This window comes from Canis lupus, chromosome 30 (genome assembly GCF_003254725.2).
Source record: "Canis lupus dingo isolate Sandy chromosome 30, ASM325472v2, whole genome shotgun sequence".
Classification (NCBI taxonomy): domain Eukaryota; kingdom Metazoa; phylum Chordata; class Mammalia; order Carnivora; family Canidae; genus Canis; species Canis lupus.
The window spans coordinates 28,511,912-28,532,045 of record NC_064272.1 but is presented as its reverse complement, the minus strand read 5'-3'; the positions used below and the strand labels follow the sequence as shown (position 1 = coordinate 28,532,045).

The following is a 20,134-nucleotide window of genomic DNA, read 5'->3' as shown; positions in this document are numbered from 1 at the left end:
GGGGATTGACTACTAATAAACACAATTTCCTTTTGGTGATGAAAATGTTCTAAAATTAGAATGGGGTGATGCTTGCACCATTCTGCAAATGTACTAAACCACTGAATTTTATATTTACAAGAGATAAATTTTATGACATGTGAATTACATGTCAGTAAAAAAACCAAAAAAAAAAACAAAAAAGAGAACTGATTTTTCAAATAGAGAGACATATCCCTGGCATGTGAGTAAAAAAAAATAATTAACCTGGTGGTGACTGGGAACTTTGACATTTCAATATTTATCAGGAATGAGGTAGTGTAGTATTTTTAAAAGGTCAGAAAGTACTGGAATGAAATAAGGAAAATAAACTTTAAAAAATTATCTTTAGAAATTGTTTATTCTTTGAATGTTGTTGATAGCTACTCCATTAGGAGAGTCTTTTGGAGATGAATTCTCAGGATGTGTATAGAGCTGTTTCTGTTCCTTATCTCTGAAACTTCTAGTAATTTAATCTGTTTGTAGCAGTCACCATTGCTCTTCTTTTTTGTTTCTTTTTAAATGCTTTGAGTTGCTTGTAGACTTAAGGAAAAATTGCATAAAAAATAGTTTTCTCACTCAGCTTCCCCAATGCTAATGTTATACATAATCACAATACAATGATCAAAACCAAGAAATTAACATTAGCTTAATACTGTTCATTACACTAAACAGTGTATTAGAAATTTGATCAGTTTTCCAGTAATGTGCTTATTCTTTTGAGAAATCCTATTCAGTATTCCATATTACAGTTAATTGTTGTTTCTGCTTAGTCTCCTACAGTCTGTCACAATTCCTAATTTTTTCTTGTCTTTCATAACCTAGATGATTTGTGAGTACTGTTCAGTTATTTTATTGAATATCTCGTTTTCTCATGATTAGACTGAGGTTATACATTTTTGGCAAGAATGCCACAGAAATTATGCTGTGTCCTCAGCACACCACATGATGGGGTTCATGGGACTGATGTGTCTCATTATTGGAGATATTGACTATGATCACTTGGTTAAGGTGGAGTCTGCTGGGTTTCTACATCCATCAGTATCTTCTGAGAGAGGGTAGATAGGAAAAATATTCTTTGAAAATATACTCGCAATGAAGTAGTTTGTGAATTGAATATCTTCATGAAGAGTTGAGGGCATAGAATTCTAATCTAAATTACTTTCTTGTAAGAATTCATTCTACTCTCAAAAGTCATTGTCTTCTAGCTTTCAGGAGAAAATTTTTTCTTTTTTTTACTCGGAAAATCAGTGCTCTTCAATTTTTATCCTTTGTATGGAAATCTGCTTTTCTCTCTGGGTTCTATAGCAAGTTCTATTTGTCCTTTGTGTTCTCAATTTCAAAATAATGTGAACTGATGTGGGTCTGTTGTTGACCATTGTGGTTTATACTTGAGTGGATCCTTTTAATTTTGAAACTCACAGCCTTCAGTTTTAAGAAGTTAGCTTGAAGTATATTGTATATTGATTTCTTCTACATTGTTTCCTGTGTTCTCTCTCTCTGGAACTCCTTATTATTGGGATACTAGCCCTCCTGATGAGTCCTCATAATTGTTCTTTTCTGTTTTCCATTCCCCCCCTCTACTTTGTGAGAAATTTAATTTTATATTCTAACCTTCCATTGAGGTTTTTACAATTTCTTCTGTTGTGTTTTGAATTTATAAGAGCGCTTCATCATCTAGTGTTTCTTTTTTCTAGTCTAACACTCATTTTACTAATAAAGAAGCTGTGACCCTGAGAAAGTATGAGGCCTAAGATAATGCAGCTGTTTTTTTTTTTAAGATTTTATTTATTTATTCATGAGAGAGAGAGGCAGAGACATAGGCAGAAGGAGAAGCAGGCTCCATGCTGGGAGCCAAATGCGGAACTCGATCCTGGCTCCCCAGGATCACACCCGGGGCACTAAACCGCTGAGCCCCCTGGGGTGCCCGCAGCTGTTCTTTATAGCTACCTGGATGTTTGTTGGTCTAAGTCCTTGTTTTAAAATTCTAAATCTAAATGCCCAGTCCTCAGGGAGACCTTCTATAAGCCCATAGGCCATGTTAGTTACCTGTGTGTTTGTTCAAGTTTGTACTTCCTTTTACTTTCCCTATATGTGACTCCTTTCACACTTATAATTAGTAGCTTAGGGTCCCTTTCCCACTAGACTAGATGCTTATGAAAGCAGGACATTTGTCTTATTCATTTCTGCATCTGCAGTACTTTGCAGAGTCTTAACCAGCCTAATATTAGAGTCCATACTAAATGTTTGTTGGGTGATGAATAGCTATTAGTGGCAAATTCAAAATATGTATTCAGGTCTACTTAAAGACGTCTAAAGGACTTGCATGCTTTCTTTTTTCATGTCACTTGCTTAAGATTTCTGTAATCTACTTTCTTCAGACTTCCATGATCCTATTAGTGCATTCATTTTTCATGTGTTTCTATTGAAAAGATGAATAGGCCAGTAAATACCCTTTTCTCTTTTGATGTTAGGTGGTAATTGAAACTCTGTCAGTGGGAGCAACCATGCTGTTACCTCCATTACGAGAACGAATGGAATTGCTTCATTCTCTTTTACCCCAAGGACCTGATAGATGGGAAAGCTTATCTAAAGGACAGGTGAGCCTTTGCATGGTATCTAAGTAAACCAGTAATATCACACACACTAAGATAGACTGAGAGGGAAATAAAACTAATCAGTTACCATGTGTTTGTGCAATAATACTTTATGGGTTTAGTAAATCCTACTATTTAATGTTTTCTTCTGGAAGAGTTCTCAGAATTCTAATGAAGGTGAAGCGGATGATAATCCATTAAATGATCTGGGACTAATTATTAAAATTTAATAATTTGTTGCTTATACTCTCAAACCAGAGACAATTTATAGTGTTCTGAGTTGAAATCAAGGTCATGTGCTACTGTTGGTTCTATGCCCACAACATTGTTTGATACTGCTTTTATAAAAAATAAAAGATGACTGTTATGAAAATGTATTGGAGGATATGAATGTGCTTATTCTTTCCATTTTTAATCTCATGTACATTAACAGTACATTTTGCTCAACCAAGTAGAACTATCAATTGTAGAGTTACAGATTCAGGGAAAAAGTAGTACCCACTGGCAATATAATATCCGCAGATGCCTCCAGTGAGTAGTTTTCATAGTTTAGATTTCAGGTGACTTATTTTAAATATTAGAATAAATAGTTACATTGTAATTCTGTAGAAGAATAGTATAATTTATCTGTTGACATTTCCTACTCTTATAGGGCTAAAATCATTATGCAGAGAATACCATTTTGCATAGAGTTTTGGTTATTATAGTAAAAGAAGGAATAAAACACTGTAAGTTACATTTTTCCAAATGGTATTAATGGAATAGCTTTTCTTTTAATTATATACTTCAAAAATATCAGTATTAAGTGAGATCCTTTTTTTAAAGTGCATTTTAAGCTAATTATTTATTTGTACCTATTTCATTAATGAAAATATTTTTCTTTAGAGAATGCAACTGGATATCATTCTGACCAGTTTGCAAGATCATACCCACGTAGCTTCCTTACTTGGCTATAGCTCACCCTCTGATGCTGCTGACCTCTCTTCTGTGTGTACTGGCTATGGAAACCTGGCAGATCAACCCTATGGCACTCAGAGCTGCCATCCAGACACCCATCTGGCTGAAATTTTGATGAAGACTCTCTTAAGAAATTTAGGATTTTATACAGTAAGTTGCTCTTTTTCTTTGTAGTAAAAAAAAGAATAAAGCTTGGATTTTTTTGTGTGTGTGTTTTTTTTTTTTTTTTAGGGGATAGGGATGGTTTCAGATTAAGGTAGTTTGACATTTAAATACGTATGGGGACACCTGGGTGGCTTAGTGGTTGAATGTCTGCTTTTGGCTCAGGTCATGATCCCAGGATTCTGGGATTGAGTCCCACATCAGGCTCCCTGCAGGGAGTCTACTTCTCCCTCTGCTTATGGCTCTGCCCCTTTCTCTGTGTCTCTCATGAATAAATAAATAAAATCTTTACAAATACATACATACATACATATGAAATAAAACTCTAGACTCCACTCCTCTAGTGACCAAAAATGTGTCAGATCTTCTGAAATGTAAGAGCCAAATGACTTGTAATTGAGAATTCCAAAAAGATTTATTTTAGAATTTTACCAAGCTTTTCTTATGTTAATGTATAAGAATATAAAAATAGTCATCAACATTTTGCAAGAGAAGAATAGGGAAGAAGGTATTAACCCTACCAGATACAGTCCTGTAATTACAGTGTGGTTGGTACTTACTAAGAATAGGTGGGTCAGTAGGAGAGAAGACAGTGGACACTATCGCTTTCCCTGTGTTAAAATGCTCTTGATTCTTAAGTGTTTCTTAGATCCATCTCTCTCTTTTTTTCCCCCCTCTTTCAATGGGTTCTAATCCACAACATCATGACCTAATGCTAATAACAGTATTGGAGTTATTGTCACTATTGCTAGTCTCTTCACTGCATCTTACTGTTGGAATAAGCTCATTGTATTAAAACCCCTTCAGACCCTTCATCATTTGGCATATGCACCACTCATCTGAGCTCTTGGACCTGGCATACCTGTTTCCAACTTACTCTACTAATCTATGACTTCTTCAGAGAAGCCTTACCAAATAACCCTATTTAACCATGTAATTATAACTTGCTATAACTTTAGAAATTTTTAGAGTCAGAGTGTACTTTGTGACTTTGAATGGTTTGTGTATCCTTTCATATTGCCTCCTACACCTCTTCAGGGTCAGGTTTGTATCTTCTGTGCAAGTCTTAGTTTTCTATTCTGTCCACATTAAAAGGTTGCTAAGTCCGAATGACAGTTGGGCCTATATCATTATTTTCTTTTAGATTTAAGAATGTAAAGTTTGATCTGATGTTTGACTGCACATGGAATGGGAACATGTCATAGTATATTCATTTGTTATTGACAGAATATTTTTTTTCCAAAGTTGTAAGGAATATTTATGTGGCATGAAAGTAGTGCCTTTCTCTTAAAAGTTGCCTGGCTATCACTGTCAAGTGTGAAGCCCGTGGGATTCTTAACACCACAAATATAGTTTGATGCACTTGTCTTTTCGAAGAAAACACTCTCTAATTACTATGATTTGATAGTTTTGCCTTCAGTTCTAGAAGCTGCTGCCAGGTAATTAGTGATACATCCTTAGCATCCTTAAGGCACCTCTTCCATGGCTGCAACATGTACTTTAAGCAAATTTCTAGCCTTCTTGAGTCAGGGCTTTCTTAACACTTTTATTTGTCCCTCTTACAAGGGAAGATACAATCTTGCATTTATATAGTTAAAAGTGGCATGTGCACAATGATGTGAACTTACTTGGTACTGTTGAACTGCTCATTCAAAAATTGCTAAGATGATAAATTTGATATTATATGTGTTTTACTACAATTAAAAATTAAGTGAAAAAAAATAGTGCCTTTCTAATGTCATTGGGGCTGGTGAGGACGTGTATGTTATATGGAAATAAAATATTAACTCTTTGGGGGCTAAAACCATAAATTATTTTTCCTTTCTGAAATGATTTAAACCAAATTTGTCATGTTCTTTTACTTTTTTTTTTTTTTTTTTTTTAAAGAGAGAGCGAGTGTGACGGAGAAGTGGGGGAGGTAGGGGAGAGAAAGGGGGAAGGTGAGAATCTCAGGCAGACTCCATGCCCAATGCAGAAGCTGATATAGGTAGGGCTTTATCTCATGATCCTAAGATTGTGACCTGAGCTGAAATCAAGAGTCAGGTGCTTAACTGACTAAGCCACCCAGGGGCCCCTGTCATGTTCTAAGATTTTACAGTGATGGTGCTTGTCTTAGTCTCTGTGGGCTGCTATAAACAGAATAGCATAGACTGAGGGGCTTTTATTTTTTTTAAAGATTTTATCTATTTATTTGAGAGAGAGAGCAGAAGTGGGGTGAGGGACAGAGGCAGAAGCAGACTTCCTGCTGTGCAGGGAGCTCTATTTGGGGCTTGATCCTGGGACCCTGAGATCATGACCTTAGCTGAAGGCAGATGCTTAACTGAGCCACCCAGGTACCCAACTGGGTGGCTTTTTTTTTTTTTTTAAGATTTTATTTATTTATTCATGATAGACACACAGAGAAAGAGGCAGAGCACAAGCAGGCTCCATGCTGGGAGCCCGACGCGGGACTTGATCCCAGGACTCCAGGATCACACCCTGGGCCAAAGGCAGGCCTAAACCACTGAGCCACCCAGGGATCCCAACTTGAAATAATTTAAAACTTACTTAGAGTTTAGAGAATCCAAGAACTCTCTTCTTCCCTTCAACCAAATTAGCTTTACCTATCTCTGTCTGGCTATTATTTTAAATAATTTGAGAGTAGTTACAGATGCCACACTGTCTATTCCTAAGTGCTTAAGCATGTATTTTTTTTAAGCATGTATTTCTTAAGAAAGGCATTCTCTTACATAACAATAGAATAATTATTCAAAAAATTTAACATTGATACAATTTAATATATAAACCATATTCAGATTTCTATAATTGTCTTAATAATATGCTCTATAGCTATCCCCTCACCAAATTCAGGATCACACACTGTATTTAGTTGTCGTGTCTTTAGTCCATTTCTTTTTTCCCCTGTCTTTTAATTTAAGTATAGTTGACATCACTTACTTCTTTTATAATCTGAAAGTACTTTAATTTCTAAGAATTGAGTTCAGATGTTCAATTGTGTCCTTTCACAACGATGTGAAAACAAAACCTTTACGCAAGAAGTATGGGAAGCAATTGTGTTAAAATGTTGAAGTATATTGTCTGCATGTATTGTACTGTTTTCTCTATATTCAAAGTTCTGTAGTGAAACGTATTTTTTTAAATGGTAAAACAAAATCAAACTGCTTGACATATTTTGTTAATAGCTAGTAACAGTAATACAAAGATTTAAAGACTGATCATGAGAAAAAGGAGACACTGGCTTCTTAAAGCCAAAAATCATTTATGGTAGGACTTGACTTTTCAAGTATTTCAAATATCTTATTTATATATCCTTTTAGGATCAAGCCTTTGGAGAGCTAGAAAAGAATAGTGATAAATTTCTACTTGGAACATCATCTTCAGAAAACAGCCAGCCTGCTCATCTTCATGAGCTCCTGTGTTCACTCCAGAAACAGCTGCTGGCATTTTGCCATATCAATAACATTAGTGAGGTATGTGGTCCTTTGCCTTTTATGATGATCTCCCAGGGACCTTGAAACTCAGATATTTGGGTAAGCATGATATTTCTGTACCTTGAATCTTTCACAGTAGTAATGTAGGAACTTTTTCCCCCCAGAACTCAAGCAGTGTGGCATTGCTTCATAAACATCTTCAGCTCTTGTTGCCTCATGCCACAGATATTTATTCACGTTCTGCAAATTTGCTCAAAGAAAGTCCTTGGAATGGCAGCGTTGGAGAAAAATTAAGAGGTGTGTTTGGTACTGGATTTGACATTTAATCAGTGGTTAAAGCAAGAATTCTTAGCCTTCCCAGTCTTAAGAGACCTGAAACTTCTGAGTGGAATAGGAATGATCTTGAATCTCCTTCCTATTGAAGATCATTTTGATTTTGGTTTGGTGGTGATGGTAACAGGGATTAATATGACTAATCTGAAAAGATGCCAACTGACATGAAAGAGCCCTAATTTTTTAAAAAAAGATTTATTAATTTTATTCAGAGAGAGAGAGAGAGAGACTGAGAGACAGAGACACAGGCAGAAGTAGGCTCCATGCAGGGAGCCCGTATATGGGACTCGATCCCAGGTCCCCAGTATCACACCCCAGGCTGCAGGCAGTGCCAAACCACTGCGCCACTGGGGCTGCCCAAGAGCCCTAATTTTTTAAAGGTGTTGGATGATACTCAAAAAAGATTAATTTTAAATGACATAAAGTCAATTTTTGTCTGCCGTTTCTTTACCTTTCTTCAACATTTCCCAGTGTTCTATTTTCCCTCTTGAAATGCCTTCTTCTCTCTGGGATTCTGTAGTCACAATCCTGTTTTGGCTCATATCGCTCTGATAACTTTTTTTCAGCTGATTCCTATAAGCTGTTTTTCCTTGTACACGCCCTTTAATGTTTAAGATCCTCTGAATTTTACCTTCAACTCTTTTTTTTTCCCTGAGTGATCTGATCTGGTTCCATTTCCTTTGACCACCGCGTGTCTGTTGATTTCTATATATGCATCTGGCTGAGAATTCCTTTTTCACAGCAGAGTCTTTTCTAGTTTACCTAGTGGGTGTCTTTTAATGGTTGTCTCAAAGACAACAAAAATTCAGTATGTTTCTCTAAAACCACCTCATCTCTGAAGTTCCCCAACTGAATAAAGAAAGAAAGAAACTGAGAAACTGAAACCATTGCTTACTAGACTCCTCCATTTTATTGTTCCACAGGTATTTAAAATTTAATCTCTTCAAATGGAGCTCATCTCTGATGGTCCTCCCTGCCCCCAAATACAATGAAATATTGAAATAAAATTAATTTAAAACCAGTAGAGATTAAAAAACCAGATGCTTTGAGTATCTTAATTTTTTTAAAAAAGTAAATTTGGTTTAAAAAACATAGTATGTAGGGGGTGCCTGGGTGGCTCAGTCTGTTAAGCATCTGCCTTTGGCTCAGGTCATGATCCTGCATCTCCCTCTCCCCCCTGCTTGTGCTCTCTCGCTGTCTCTGTCTCTCAAATAAATAAATAAAAATATTAAAAAAAAAAAACATAGTATGTAAAGATTATGAGGGTAGAAGTTTTTTAGCTCTTTGTTCATGGCTGTTTCCCTTTCACTTAGACCAGTGTCTGGTTTGTTGTACTCAATAACTATTTCTTAGTAAAACTGAAATGAGGATAAATTTGTGAATGAGAATTTCATAATGAATTTTAAGGGAGGCAGCTGTAATCCTATGAATTTATTGACTTGGGGATTTATATGCTTTCCCACAAAGTGTCTGTTGGTGATACTTTCTGAAAGTGTTTAAATACTAACACCCAAGACCCCTGAGTGGCTCAGCAGTTGGACACCTGCTTTTGGCCCAGGGCATGATCCTGGAGTCCCGAGATCGAGTCCTACATCGGGCTCCCTGCATGGAGCTGTCTGTCTCTGCCTCTCTGTGTCTCTCATGAATAAATAAATAAAATCTTAAAAAAAATACTAACACCCTGTCAGCTCTAGGTACATGTTCAACAAAGAGTTATCAAATTAGTAGACTCTAATTCCAGGCTGAAATAGTATTTTTTAGGTTTTTTTCTTTTTTGTTTGTTTGAAACAATTGATCCATGTTGAATTTCTTACCTTTCATAGATGTGATATACGTCTCAGCTGCAGGCAGTATGCTTTGCCAGATTGTTAACTCTCTGCTGTTACTGCCTGTGTCAGTGGCACGGCCTCTGTTGAGTTACCTCCTCGACTTGTTGCCGCCTCTTGATTGCCTTAATAGACTCCTGCCAGCTGCCGCTCTTTTAGAAGACCAAGAGTTACAGTGGCCTCTTCATGGTAAGTAAAGATAGTAAAACAACAAATAAGGCTTTTGGGAAAAGTTGTTCCTCTTGCATGCATCAGGTAGGTCATATCTGACACTTGGATGTTTTACGTAATCAAAATGTAAGATTCTTATGGTCTAAGTTTAAAGGGCAGCTGAGAGATGGGAAGACGTAAGAAAGTTGCTCATCTCTAACAGTGTTATAAACAGGGTCTTCAGATGGTCACCAGGTTTGAGTAGTATATTTCATTGATTCTGAGGCACAGTTTTTTCAAATTTTGACATTGTTGCAATTAGGAAACATTTAACATTGGATAATAGGAAAGCATTCTTTCATAGTTCAGTCAGCAGCATAGTGACACATTTTACAATCAATGGATTGTTTGATTAAAAAGTTTTATTTCGTAAATTAGAAAATCTTTAGTTTTAAATCTCTATTTGACAGTAAAATATTTAGTATTTTGGTTGGGATATATAGGTAACTGTAGAGGATGGAAATTGAGAATCTCTTTGCAAGTTGTTTTTTTTTTTTTTTTTAAGGACTTTACCGGAAATAGTATTCTGATTTTAGGCATGACACTTGAATTCACTCCTAGTTTATAAAATGTTGATGATTTTTGTATTCAGTTGGATATAGCTTAAACAATATGTCTAGAAAACATTAGTGTGTTTTTCCATTGAAGTCTATCATAAGGCTATCAAAGGAGTTTGATTACTAAGTTTTAAAAACCTTTTGGGATGCCTGGGTGGCTCAGCGGTTGAGCGTCTGCCTTTGGGTCAGGACGTGATCCCGGAGTACCGGGATCAAGTCCCACATCAGGCTCCCTGGATGGAGCCTGCTTCTCCCTCTGCCTGTCTTTGCCTCTCTCTGTCTCTCATAAATAAATAAATAAAATCTTTAAAAAAAAATAAGAACGTTTCAAGTGAGGCCACATGTTTTATTAGTAATCCTGGACTAAGGCGTAAAGCTAGTGACTTACCTCTATGATCTTGTGCAAATGCTAATAATTTCTTAAGCCTTGGTTTCTTCTGGAAGGATTGGAATTGGACAAGATGACGGTGAGGCCCTGGCTTATTTTATATGGTTCTGTGACAACTGGATTTAGGTGAAGTCAAGTGTCAAGGTTATGACTGTAGCAGGATATCAATTAAGCTTTATATGGAGCCATTCCAGGTTTACTCTTGTTTTTCTGAAGTATCTCAGGACTTGTTAAGATTCTTTTTGTATTAGGTAAGGTAGGTATCGTCTTATTTTGGATTTTTGCATCTATTTTCTCATAACTGATATTTTCCTGTAATTTCCCATTTTTGTGTTATCCTTGGGTCATGTTTACTACTACAGTTAAACTAACCTCATGGCATCAGTTTGGAGCCTTCCCATTTTCCCCTTTTCTTTGAAATAATTTGTGTATGATAGAGGTTATCTCTTTTTAAAGGTTTAGAAGATTTTATCTATAAAACCACCTGGCCCTGTCATTTAGATAGACTTTGGTTATTAATTTTCTTACCTTAGAGGTTATTCTCTTGTAGCTTTTTGTTTCTTGTCAAATCCATTTTGGAAGTTGATATTTTTCCAGAAAATGTCATTTTGTTGTTTTTCAAATTTATTGGCATGAAATTGTTCATAGTACTCATTAATGGTCTTTAAAAAGTCTCTAGTGTAACTATGGTTGCATCCTCTTTTTTTATTCCTAATTTTTGAAGTTATGCCATCTTTTTTTTCCTGGATTACTTTTATTAGAGATTTGTCCATTTTATCAGTCTTTTTAAACAGTTTTTGGAAAAAAAAAACAGTTTTTGGATTTGTTGATCTTTGTTTTTCTTTGTTGATTTCATTGACATCCATTCCTGTATTTATGGCTAAGTATAGTTTTTCTTATTTAAGTGAAGAACCTTTAAAAGCAGATGTACAGAAAACATGGGTCTGGATTTCAGTACAAGATAGTTCTAAATTCGAGCCTTAAAAACATTAAAAAATAATAAATCGTTTTGCTAGATTGTTGTTTTGATTTTGGAAGGATGAGCTATCTCAAGTACTCACTGTTTTGATGAAATTTGATCTGCATAATGAAAAGCAGGAGTAGAATTTCATGGGATATTTCTGTCATATACTGTTTTAATGTTTATCTTAAAATTAGGAACTCCAAAAGGGAAATTTTTATTTGATAGCAAACTTATTTGAATGTATTTTAAGTTAGCCTAGTAAAGAGAGTATATACAGAAAGTGTTCTAAGTTTTCAATGTAAACTTAGTTTGCTTCATTATCATATTGCAGTGCAATAGAAATGAGAAAGATTCAAACCCTTGAATACGAAGATAGACACAATTACTAATGATTTTATCTTTAGGAGGGCCAGAACTGATTGATCCTGCTGGCATGCCATTACCTCAGCCAGCCCAGTCCTGGGTGTGGCTTGTGGATCTGGAAAGAACGATTGCTCTCCTTATTGGGCGGTGTCTTGGTGGTATGCTTCTGGGCTCCCCTGTGTCTCCAGAGGAACAGGACACTGCATATTGGATGAAAACACCACTTTTTAGTGATGGTGTAGAAATGGACATCCCTCAGTTAGGTAATGTGCTTCTTTACAATATTTAAAATACATGCTTGTGTTTGTACCTCCATTGAAGATTTCTCTTATTCTGGGTTTGCTGAATAGAGAACTGATAGCAAACAAGTGAAACATTAGCTGGATGGGGGAATCTGAAACATGACTTGTAGCCCTTTGAAGAAGTGAATCCTACAGCATTGTATAGTTAAAAGAGCCTCCAAACCCCAAAAGGGTAATGTAGATCTGGTCCCACCTTGTCATTATTTATCACTCATTTTAGGCAAGTCATTTGACTCATAAAAATGGGCATATGTTTGGTTACTTGTTTTCTGGGGCTTGAAAGTTATAAAACCACTTCAAAGAATGTAAAGCTCTGTAAGGTTACCATGACTTGCCAGTGTTCAGTTTTTAAGCACCTCCCAGATGTGAGTGACAGACCGTACCTCTCCTCCCAGCCTATCTTACTTTCATGCAGATGTTACCTGGTATATTATCACATTTTTTCTTCCCCATTTATGGTGACTTTGGGGTTTCTCTTTCCTGCCTCATATCCCATTTGTCTTCTCTGCTGGTAGCCCAGCTTCTCAGACTGTCTGAACATGAAGATTTTTCCAGTTCCTGAAGAGATGATCTAGTTGTTTTATTTAGGATTGGTTCTTTAATCTCTCTGGGCCTCTATTGATTCATAAAATAAGGAACTAATTAGATAGCCTATGTGGTCTTATTGACCTAAAATTCATTGTTCCTCTGATGAAAGAAAGAGAGACTCAGAGAGTGCCCAAGAAGGAACGTCTAAGAGAAATCCTAATTTTAGATTTGTTTCCCTCAATAGAGAGGAAAAACAAAAAATAGAAGCCAAGACAAAAATCACATGCTCTGCTTTGTGTTTGGAAGGTTGGGGAGTGGGAGTGAGAAGAGCTGCTGAAGATTTTCTTCCTTTTCTACATAGAGAGTATATATTCATCATTTTGTTTATGAACCAGACAGTGATTCTGGCTATGATTGATGAATGCTAGACTGATACTTAAGATACTGTTCTATCAAGAAAAGTAAAATCATGGTTTAACATTGTAAACATGGCTCCAGTGCTATCAGTGTTTAGTTCTGTATAGTCACAAATGTCTTTCTGAGGAAAAGTAACTTTATCTCTACCTTCCTCATATTTTTATTATATTTATATTAGTCAATTAACTGGCCTTTATATGAATAAAATCAATTTCAGTTTTAATGTATCTTTCAGTTTTTAAAATTACAAGATCATGAAGCTATTTATTTTATGTTTAAATACCTCTGTAAAATTGTAGATATAGGATGATTCAATTAATATTATGGGATAAGTTGACTTTTGGTATTAGCCTCCAAACCTGTTATTTAGATTTTTTTTTTGTAATGGAAAATGAGTAAATGGAATGGAATGGAATGAATGGAAAGGAATGAATGGAAAATGAATTCTGAATGCCAAAATATTGAAAAGTTAGGAACCACTTGAACAAATGTAAATATCAATAGAGAAACTGTTCATGGGATCTTTGCTCTCTCTTGAGTCATACTTACCTGATTATTTTCCCTTAAGTCTAGAAAAAAGAAAAAATTCTTGTCTAGTTTCTTTCTTAGTGGTCCCATGTTTCTCAGTGAGGACATCATTTCATTTTGAACAAAAGAGTTCTCCAGAACCGTGCTCACACATAGGACATGTAGCTTCTCTGGCTCCTGCCTGCCAAAATGCCAGAGCTCCTCCCTGGGTGTTAGGTTTTGTCACACATCTGTCTGGAGGGAATTAAAGGGGTGGTATTACTGCTGATTGAGAAATGTTAAAGAACTTTACCTTTGTAGCATCTACTTAAAATAGTTGGAAATGTGTTATTTCATATGGATTAAATAATAGTGGTAAGATTTTTTTTTTATTTGTAGCACCAAAATTATTCAGGTTTAAAATTGGTAAACTTGAATATTTTTAGATAAATGTATGAGTTGCCTGTTAGAAGTAGCTCTTTCGGGCAATGAAGAACAGAAGCCTTTTGATTACAAGCTGCGGCCTGAAATTGCTGTCTATGTAGACTTGGCATTGGGTTGTACAAAAGAGCCTGCACGAAGCCTTTGGATCAGTATGCAGGATTATGCTGTGAGTAAAGGTAAGATGAAGAAGATAAAGTCGATAAATATGGAAATAGCTTATAATTCTAATATATATGTAATATATATATAAATAGAAAATCAGGGCAGCCCGGGTGGCTCAGTGGTTTAGCGCCACCTTCAGCCCAGGATGTGATCCTGGAGACCAGGGATTGAGTCCCATGTTGGGCTTCCTGTGTGGAGCCTGCTTCTCCCTCTGCCTGTGTCTCTGTGCCTCTCTCTCTCTCTGTGTCTCACATGAATAAATAAATAAAATCTTAAAAAAAAAAAAAAAGGAAAAGAAAATCACAGGGATCACCTTATTTTTTATAGAAAATATTTTACAAAAAATATTAAACATAAGTTTCTTTTTCTTCATTGTAGAAAATATGCTAAGTATGTATTCTACTTTAAGTAAACCTGCTGTGGGAAAACTGAGATTTATATAAAAGATAAATCCAGAGGCAAACATTTTAATAAAGGATTCTCTGCAGTATAAATGGGTCTAGTTTAAGAGTCTGTTTAATGAAGCTCTTCCCTTCATAAGCTCTGGGATAAGAACTAAAGGGATGCATTTGTACAAGTCTAAGCTCTAGGCCTGCTCATTCTCTTTTGCTGTAAAGCACTTGTGTACCACAGAGTTCTGGTAAAAACACCAATTTGAAATAAGATGAAGTACAGTACTAAAGTGCTATGTAAGTATGTAGTGTTATTTCAATTTCTGATATTATTTGATTAATAAAGTTAATTTTATGTACAAATTTTCAGAAGATAAACCTGGTTTCCTTTTAGTTCCCATGTTTTTATTTTTAATGGTGACCTTGATTGTTCAGACTCTCATATCCCGAGTTGTCTTTCTCCATTGTATTTTTTTCTTGTCATAATTTTAGTTTCACCCTATTTGAATTGTCTTTCTCCTGTGATAAAAATGGTAAAAGTAAATACATTTTTACCTTTTATTGTCTTTTATTTTGTGTAACAAAAATGAAATGAGGTTACATATTGCTCAGATCTTTAAAATAACATTGTGATATGATATCTTTGAAAGTTTAATTTCATCCAGTTTATCATTCATTTATCATTCATGCATTCTATATTGTGTTGACTTCAAGCAGAAGTAGAAAGGTATGGTAATGGAAGAGAAAAAAATATACTTTTTAAGTTGTATTCTTTGATATTCTCTCATATTTGCATAATTTGTACAGAACATGCAGTTAGGTTTTCTTTTATATCATCACTTGTTAATTGCAGTTAGAACTTTAAAAAAATAGATATAAACATAAGATGAATAAAAACTCATTGTAGGGCTCCATTTGCTAAATTGCTTATATACTGTAGCTTTAGACTATACTTGAATAATGGAAACATTCCGTAGTGCTTAATATGAAATGACCTTAACTTTAATGAAGAAAAGAACCCATTACTTTAAAAATTGTATAGAAATATAGTCTCTATCAAAGTGGAAACACAGCAGGGGGGATCTGTAGTTTGCATTTTAAATTGAGTATTAGCTTCCTTGAAATGGGTCATGTTTGATTTTAAATCATAGCAGCTGTCAGAACAACAAGCATTCCCTTGAACAGATGATTTCTCATGAACCTAATATGGAAACATTTTTTATGTAATAGTCTATCATTTTAAGGTTTTCTGTGGCCTGTAAGATTTTCTTAAAATCGGGCATGTTTTTTTTTTTAATTTTTATTTATTTATGATAGTCACAGAGAGAGAGAGAGAGGCGCAGAGACACAAGCAGAGGGAGAAGCAGGCTCCATGCACCGGGAGCCCGATGTGGGATTCGATCCTGGGTCTCCAGGATCGTGCCCTGGGCCAAAGGCAGGCGCCAAACCGCTGCGCCACCCAGGGATCCCAAAATCGGGCATGTTTAAAAAAAATCAGGCATGTTTGTATCGTCAGGTTTGTTTTTTTTTTAACCTGTGTAATAGGTAGGTCTAAATTTAGTTTTTTCCCTAAGCATACAGAAATGACTAGAAAACTGAGATGGAAGATTTTTATCTCTTGAGATAGGAGTTTTAAGAAGGGATTAAGAACTAATAAACTTGGGGCTTGATATTTTCCATGGATGTTTTTTGTTTGTTTGGTTTTATTTTTAAGTAGCATGGTAAATCTGTCAAATTAACAGAGTTTAGCAGACAATAAACCTCCCACTCTCATTTGGAATCTAATGAGTGTACTACATTTTGAAAGTACAGTACTAGTATGCTAGCATGGAATTAAAGAATTAAAGTTCTTATCATCTAATGTTGTGTTTTGGTTTTCTATTCCATATACTCATCTGTGTCCAAATGTTGTTTTCTTAACCACCTCATTTCATTTTATTATGGTATTCACAATATCTACTTCATGGCTTCAAATACCAGATATATTCTCTCATTAGTCTACTCTCTTGATTAGTATCTCCACAAGGATATATAACAGACAGTACTCAAAATGATACTCCTGATTGTAGCTCCTTGTTTTCCAGAAGTGTTCTTCCTGTGTCAGTAAATGCCAGCCACATTCTAAGTACATCTCTAGTCAACTTTGACTTCTCTCATATTGGCACATCTGATCAATCAACAAATCCTGTCAATTCTACTTTTAAAACACATTGGGAATCTGAACACTTCTCACTACCTCTACTGCTACTGCTTTAGTGTGAGCCACTGTCATTTCTCATCTGAATTATTGCAGTACAGCTGTTGCTGTCCCTATCTAGTTCACCGCTCAGCAGTCACAGTCAGCCTTTTATTTATTTTTTATTTTTATTTATTTATTTTTTTACAGTCAGCCTTTTGAAACACAAGTCAGATCATATTGTATCTCTGTTCAAAGCCTTCTTATGGTGCTATTTCCCCTCAGAGTAAAATCTGAAGGACTTGCAGTGGCCTGAAAGGCCCTATACGATCTGGTCTCCAGCCAACTTTCTAATGTCTCCTACCACTTGTGCATGCACACTTTGCTCCACTCATAGTGGCCTTCTTGAACCCTCAGGGCTTTTACACTAGTTTTTTTCCTGAGGGGACACTATTTCTGTATGGCACCTTCCCTGACTTTGTCTACATCTCTGCTCACCTGTACCTTGTCCGAGACCTTTGCAAACCAGCCTATGTAAAATAGTAATCTCACACAGTATGGTACTCCCTGTTTTCTTTACCCTGCTTTATTTTTCTGTATAGCACTTTTCTATCATATTAATGTTTATATTTATTGGTGCTCCCCACACCAGCTAGAAAATAAATTCTCTGAGATCAGGGACTTAGTTTTGTTAACTGCTATATCCCTAGCACACAGAACAGTGTCTGGTTTCTAGTAGGTACATTTGTTAAACAATGTTTAGGAAAATGGTAACATTCAGATGTTGGATTACTAAAGCTATTAACATTCAGATGTTGGATTACTAAAGCTATTAACATTCAGATGTTGGATTACTAAAGCTATTAAATTACTCTGAACTGTTTTCTGAGCCCTTTTAAATGTCAGCGCATCATTTTTGTTTTCAGATTGGGACAGTGCAACTTTAAGTAATGAGTCACTCTTGGACACCGTGTCTAGATTTGTTCTTGCAGCTCTTCTGAAACACACAAATTTACTTAGCCAAGCATGTGGAGAAAGCCGGCAAGTAACTTAAAACTATCCTCAGACAAATATTTGCTCTCATGATGTTAGAAATTAGGTAACTTTTCTATTTTGGTTCTTTATTTAGATATCAACCTGGTAAAAGCTTATCAGAAGTGTACCGTTGTGTGTACAAAGTTCGAAGTCGTTTACTTGCTTGCAAGAACCTTGAACTTATTCAGACCAGGTCATCATCACGAGACAGATGGGTAAAGTTGGAAATCAGTTAATTTCTGTTTTTTCTGCAAGCTGTGAGAGATAGCTCCATATTGATATATGTGAGGGGGAAAATGTGCCTTGATTATTGCAGATGTTCAATAAATATTGAGTACATACTTCTTTATATGGTGAAAAAATTGGGTGAGTAAAAGATTTCAGGTTTATTTAACCCTATATTTATCAAACGATATGGCTGCTATGAGAGTTTGTATATTCATAGGCTGTGTAAATACTAACAAATTGGGCTGTGCACATCATATGAAGTATTCCTTTATTTTATGCTGATCAGACTATATTTGAATTATCCTGTTTAATTTGGGGTGTTATAATTTATGAGGGACATTAACAAGAGCTACCTTGGATTTTTGAAAGGTCTGAAAGTCATCTTATATAAGAACTGGAAGTGTCAAAAATGTTTAGCCTAGGGAAATGAAAAAGGGAGTCACATGATAGCTGCCTTAAAAATAAAGCTTCCCTGTAGGAGAGGAAATAAGTGTTTCTTGTTCCAGAGGGCATAAGTAACACCAAAGGAGAAAAATTGAATGGAGAGGGATCCCTGGGTGGCTCAGTGCTTTAGCACCTGCCTTCCGCCCAGGGCATGATCCTGGAGACCCAGGATCAAGTCCTATATCAGGCTACCTGCATGGAGCCTGCTTCTCCCTCTGCCTGTGTCTCTGCCTCTCTCTCTCTCTCTCTATATATATATAGATATATATAGATATATATATATACACACACACATATATATATGTCTCTCATGAATAAATAAATCTTTTTTAAAAATTGAATGAAGAATCATTGTTAGCTGAATATAAGGAGAAGAGCCTTCTTAGAGTTGTCCACCACTGGTGTTTAAGATTGAAACCTCTTATTAAGAATGTTCCAAAAGTGAGATGCCTGGTGGGTCAGTCAGTTAAGTGTCTAACTCTTGATATCAGTATAGGTCCTGATCTCAGTCAGGGTTATGATATCAGGGTTGTGAGACTGAACCCCTTGTGTAGGACTCCATACTGGCTTGGAGCCTGCTTGAGATTCTGTCTCTCTCTCTGTCCCTCACCCTGCTTGCACTCTCATGCACGATCTATCTCTCTTAAAAAAAAAAAAATGCTCCAAAGCTACTCTTCCAACAAAAATAGGTGATTTCTAAAGTGCTTGGTAATTCTGATAACATGATCCTGTAATTATAAAATTGGATAATACGTTGCCTTCAGAAATGCTTACTTTAAAGCTTTATACATTAGATGCTTTGTATTCTTGTTATTAAGATTTAGATTTTAAAAACCAGACTCTATCTCTGCATTTGAATTATAGTATTCTTTTGGCCTGCACTGATTTAATATTTGTGGATCTATTTGTTAGTGACCTTGAAAGTCCCTGAAATGTATTAATTTGCCATTTTGTTGAGTTTCAGAGTTGAAACTTCACATTATAGGGATAAGTGACTTACACAATCACAAAATAACTTATATTATGCATTAAATAAAATATTTCACTTGTACTTTATACTAAAATTTGTAAGGGAGATGATATATACTATTACAGTATTTGTGACACTCTTAACATCTGTTACAAGGACTCTATCCTCCAGGAGACTGCTAGGTAGCTTAACTACTATAGGAAAGAAAAGTAATATCATCCTTATCAGATTTCTAATTTTTGGTTTCTTCAGGGGAAAACAAAATAAAGAAAAAAACCGGTACTATTTGTATATTTGAAATTGCTAAGAGAGTAGAGCTTAAATATTCTCACCAAAAAAAGTAAAAAAATACTGTTTTAAATTAGAATTGTTAAACATTTATACAGAGTGATAATAACATATACAGCTTGAGGGAGACTGAATGGTATAAAAATTCGTGTTCTTAAATGACCTTTTATGCTTGGTTTTACACTCATCTTTACGTTGCAGCTCTAGGAATTTATAGCTGAATAGCAATATAAATTTGAGTCAATTTATAACATGACATTCTAATCTAGATACTGAAGATAGGAGGGCGTAGGGGTAGTCTCTATACATATCTTGTGTACGTATATTCTTTCTAATCTTTTCAGATTTATCCAGTGTATCTTTAGGGTAGTTGGAGTAAAAATTCATGTGTTACTAATATTAGCAGTATTTTCCATGATAAAAATCAAGGTCTTT

General features: G+C 35.4%; 1 protein-coding gene across 12 annotated transcripts in view; it reads left to right on the top strand.

Annotated features, from left to right (window-relative positions):
* HERC1 (HECT and RLD domain containing E3 ubiquitin protein ligase family member 1) overlaps positions 1-20,134 on the top strand; it is a 183,827-nt gene that overhangs the window by 66,283 nt on the left and 97,410 nt on the right. For all 12 annotated transcript variants that reach the window (XM_049104117.1, XM_049104126.1, XM_049104128.1 and 9 more), the window contains exons 13-21: positions 2,493-2,618; positions 3,501-3,722; positions 7,052-7,204; positions 7,330-7,462; positions 9,322-9,513; positions 11,848-12,069; positions 14,007-14,180; positions 17,661-17,775; positions 17,864-17,984. In XM_049104117.1, coding sequence (XP_048960074.1) covers positions 2,493-2,618; positions 3,501-3,722; positions 7,052-7,204; positions 7,330-7,462; positions 9,322-9,513; positions 11,848-12,069; positions 14,007-14,180; positions 17,661-17,775; positions 17,864-17,984 — 1,458 coding nt within the window. The remainder of the gene's footprint in view (positions 1-2,492; positions 2,619-3,500; positions 3,723-7,051; positions 7,205-7,329; positions 7,463-9,321; positions 9,514-11,847; positions 12,070-14,006; positions 14,181-17,660; positions 17,776-17,863; positions 17,985-20,134) is intronic.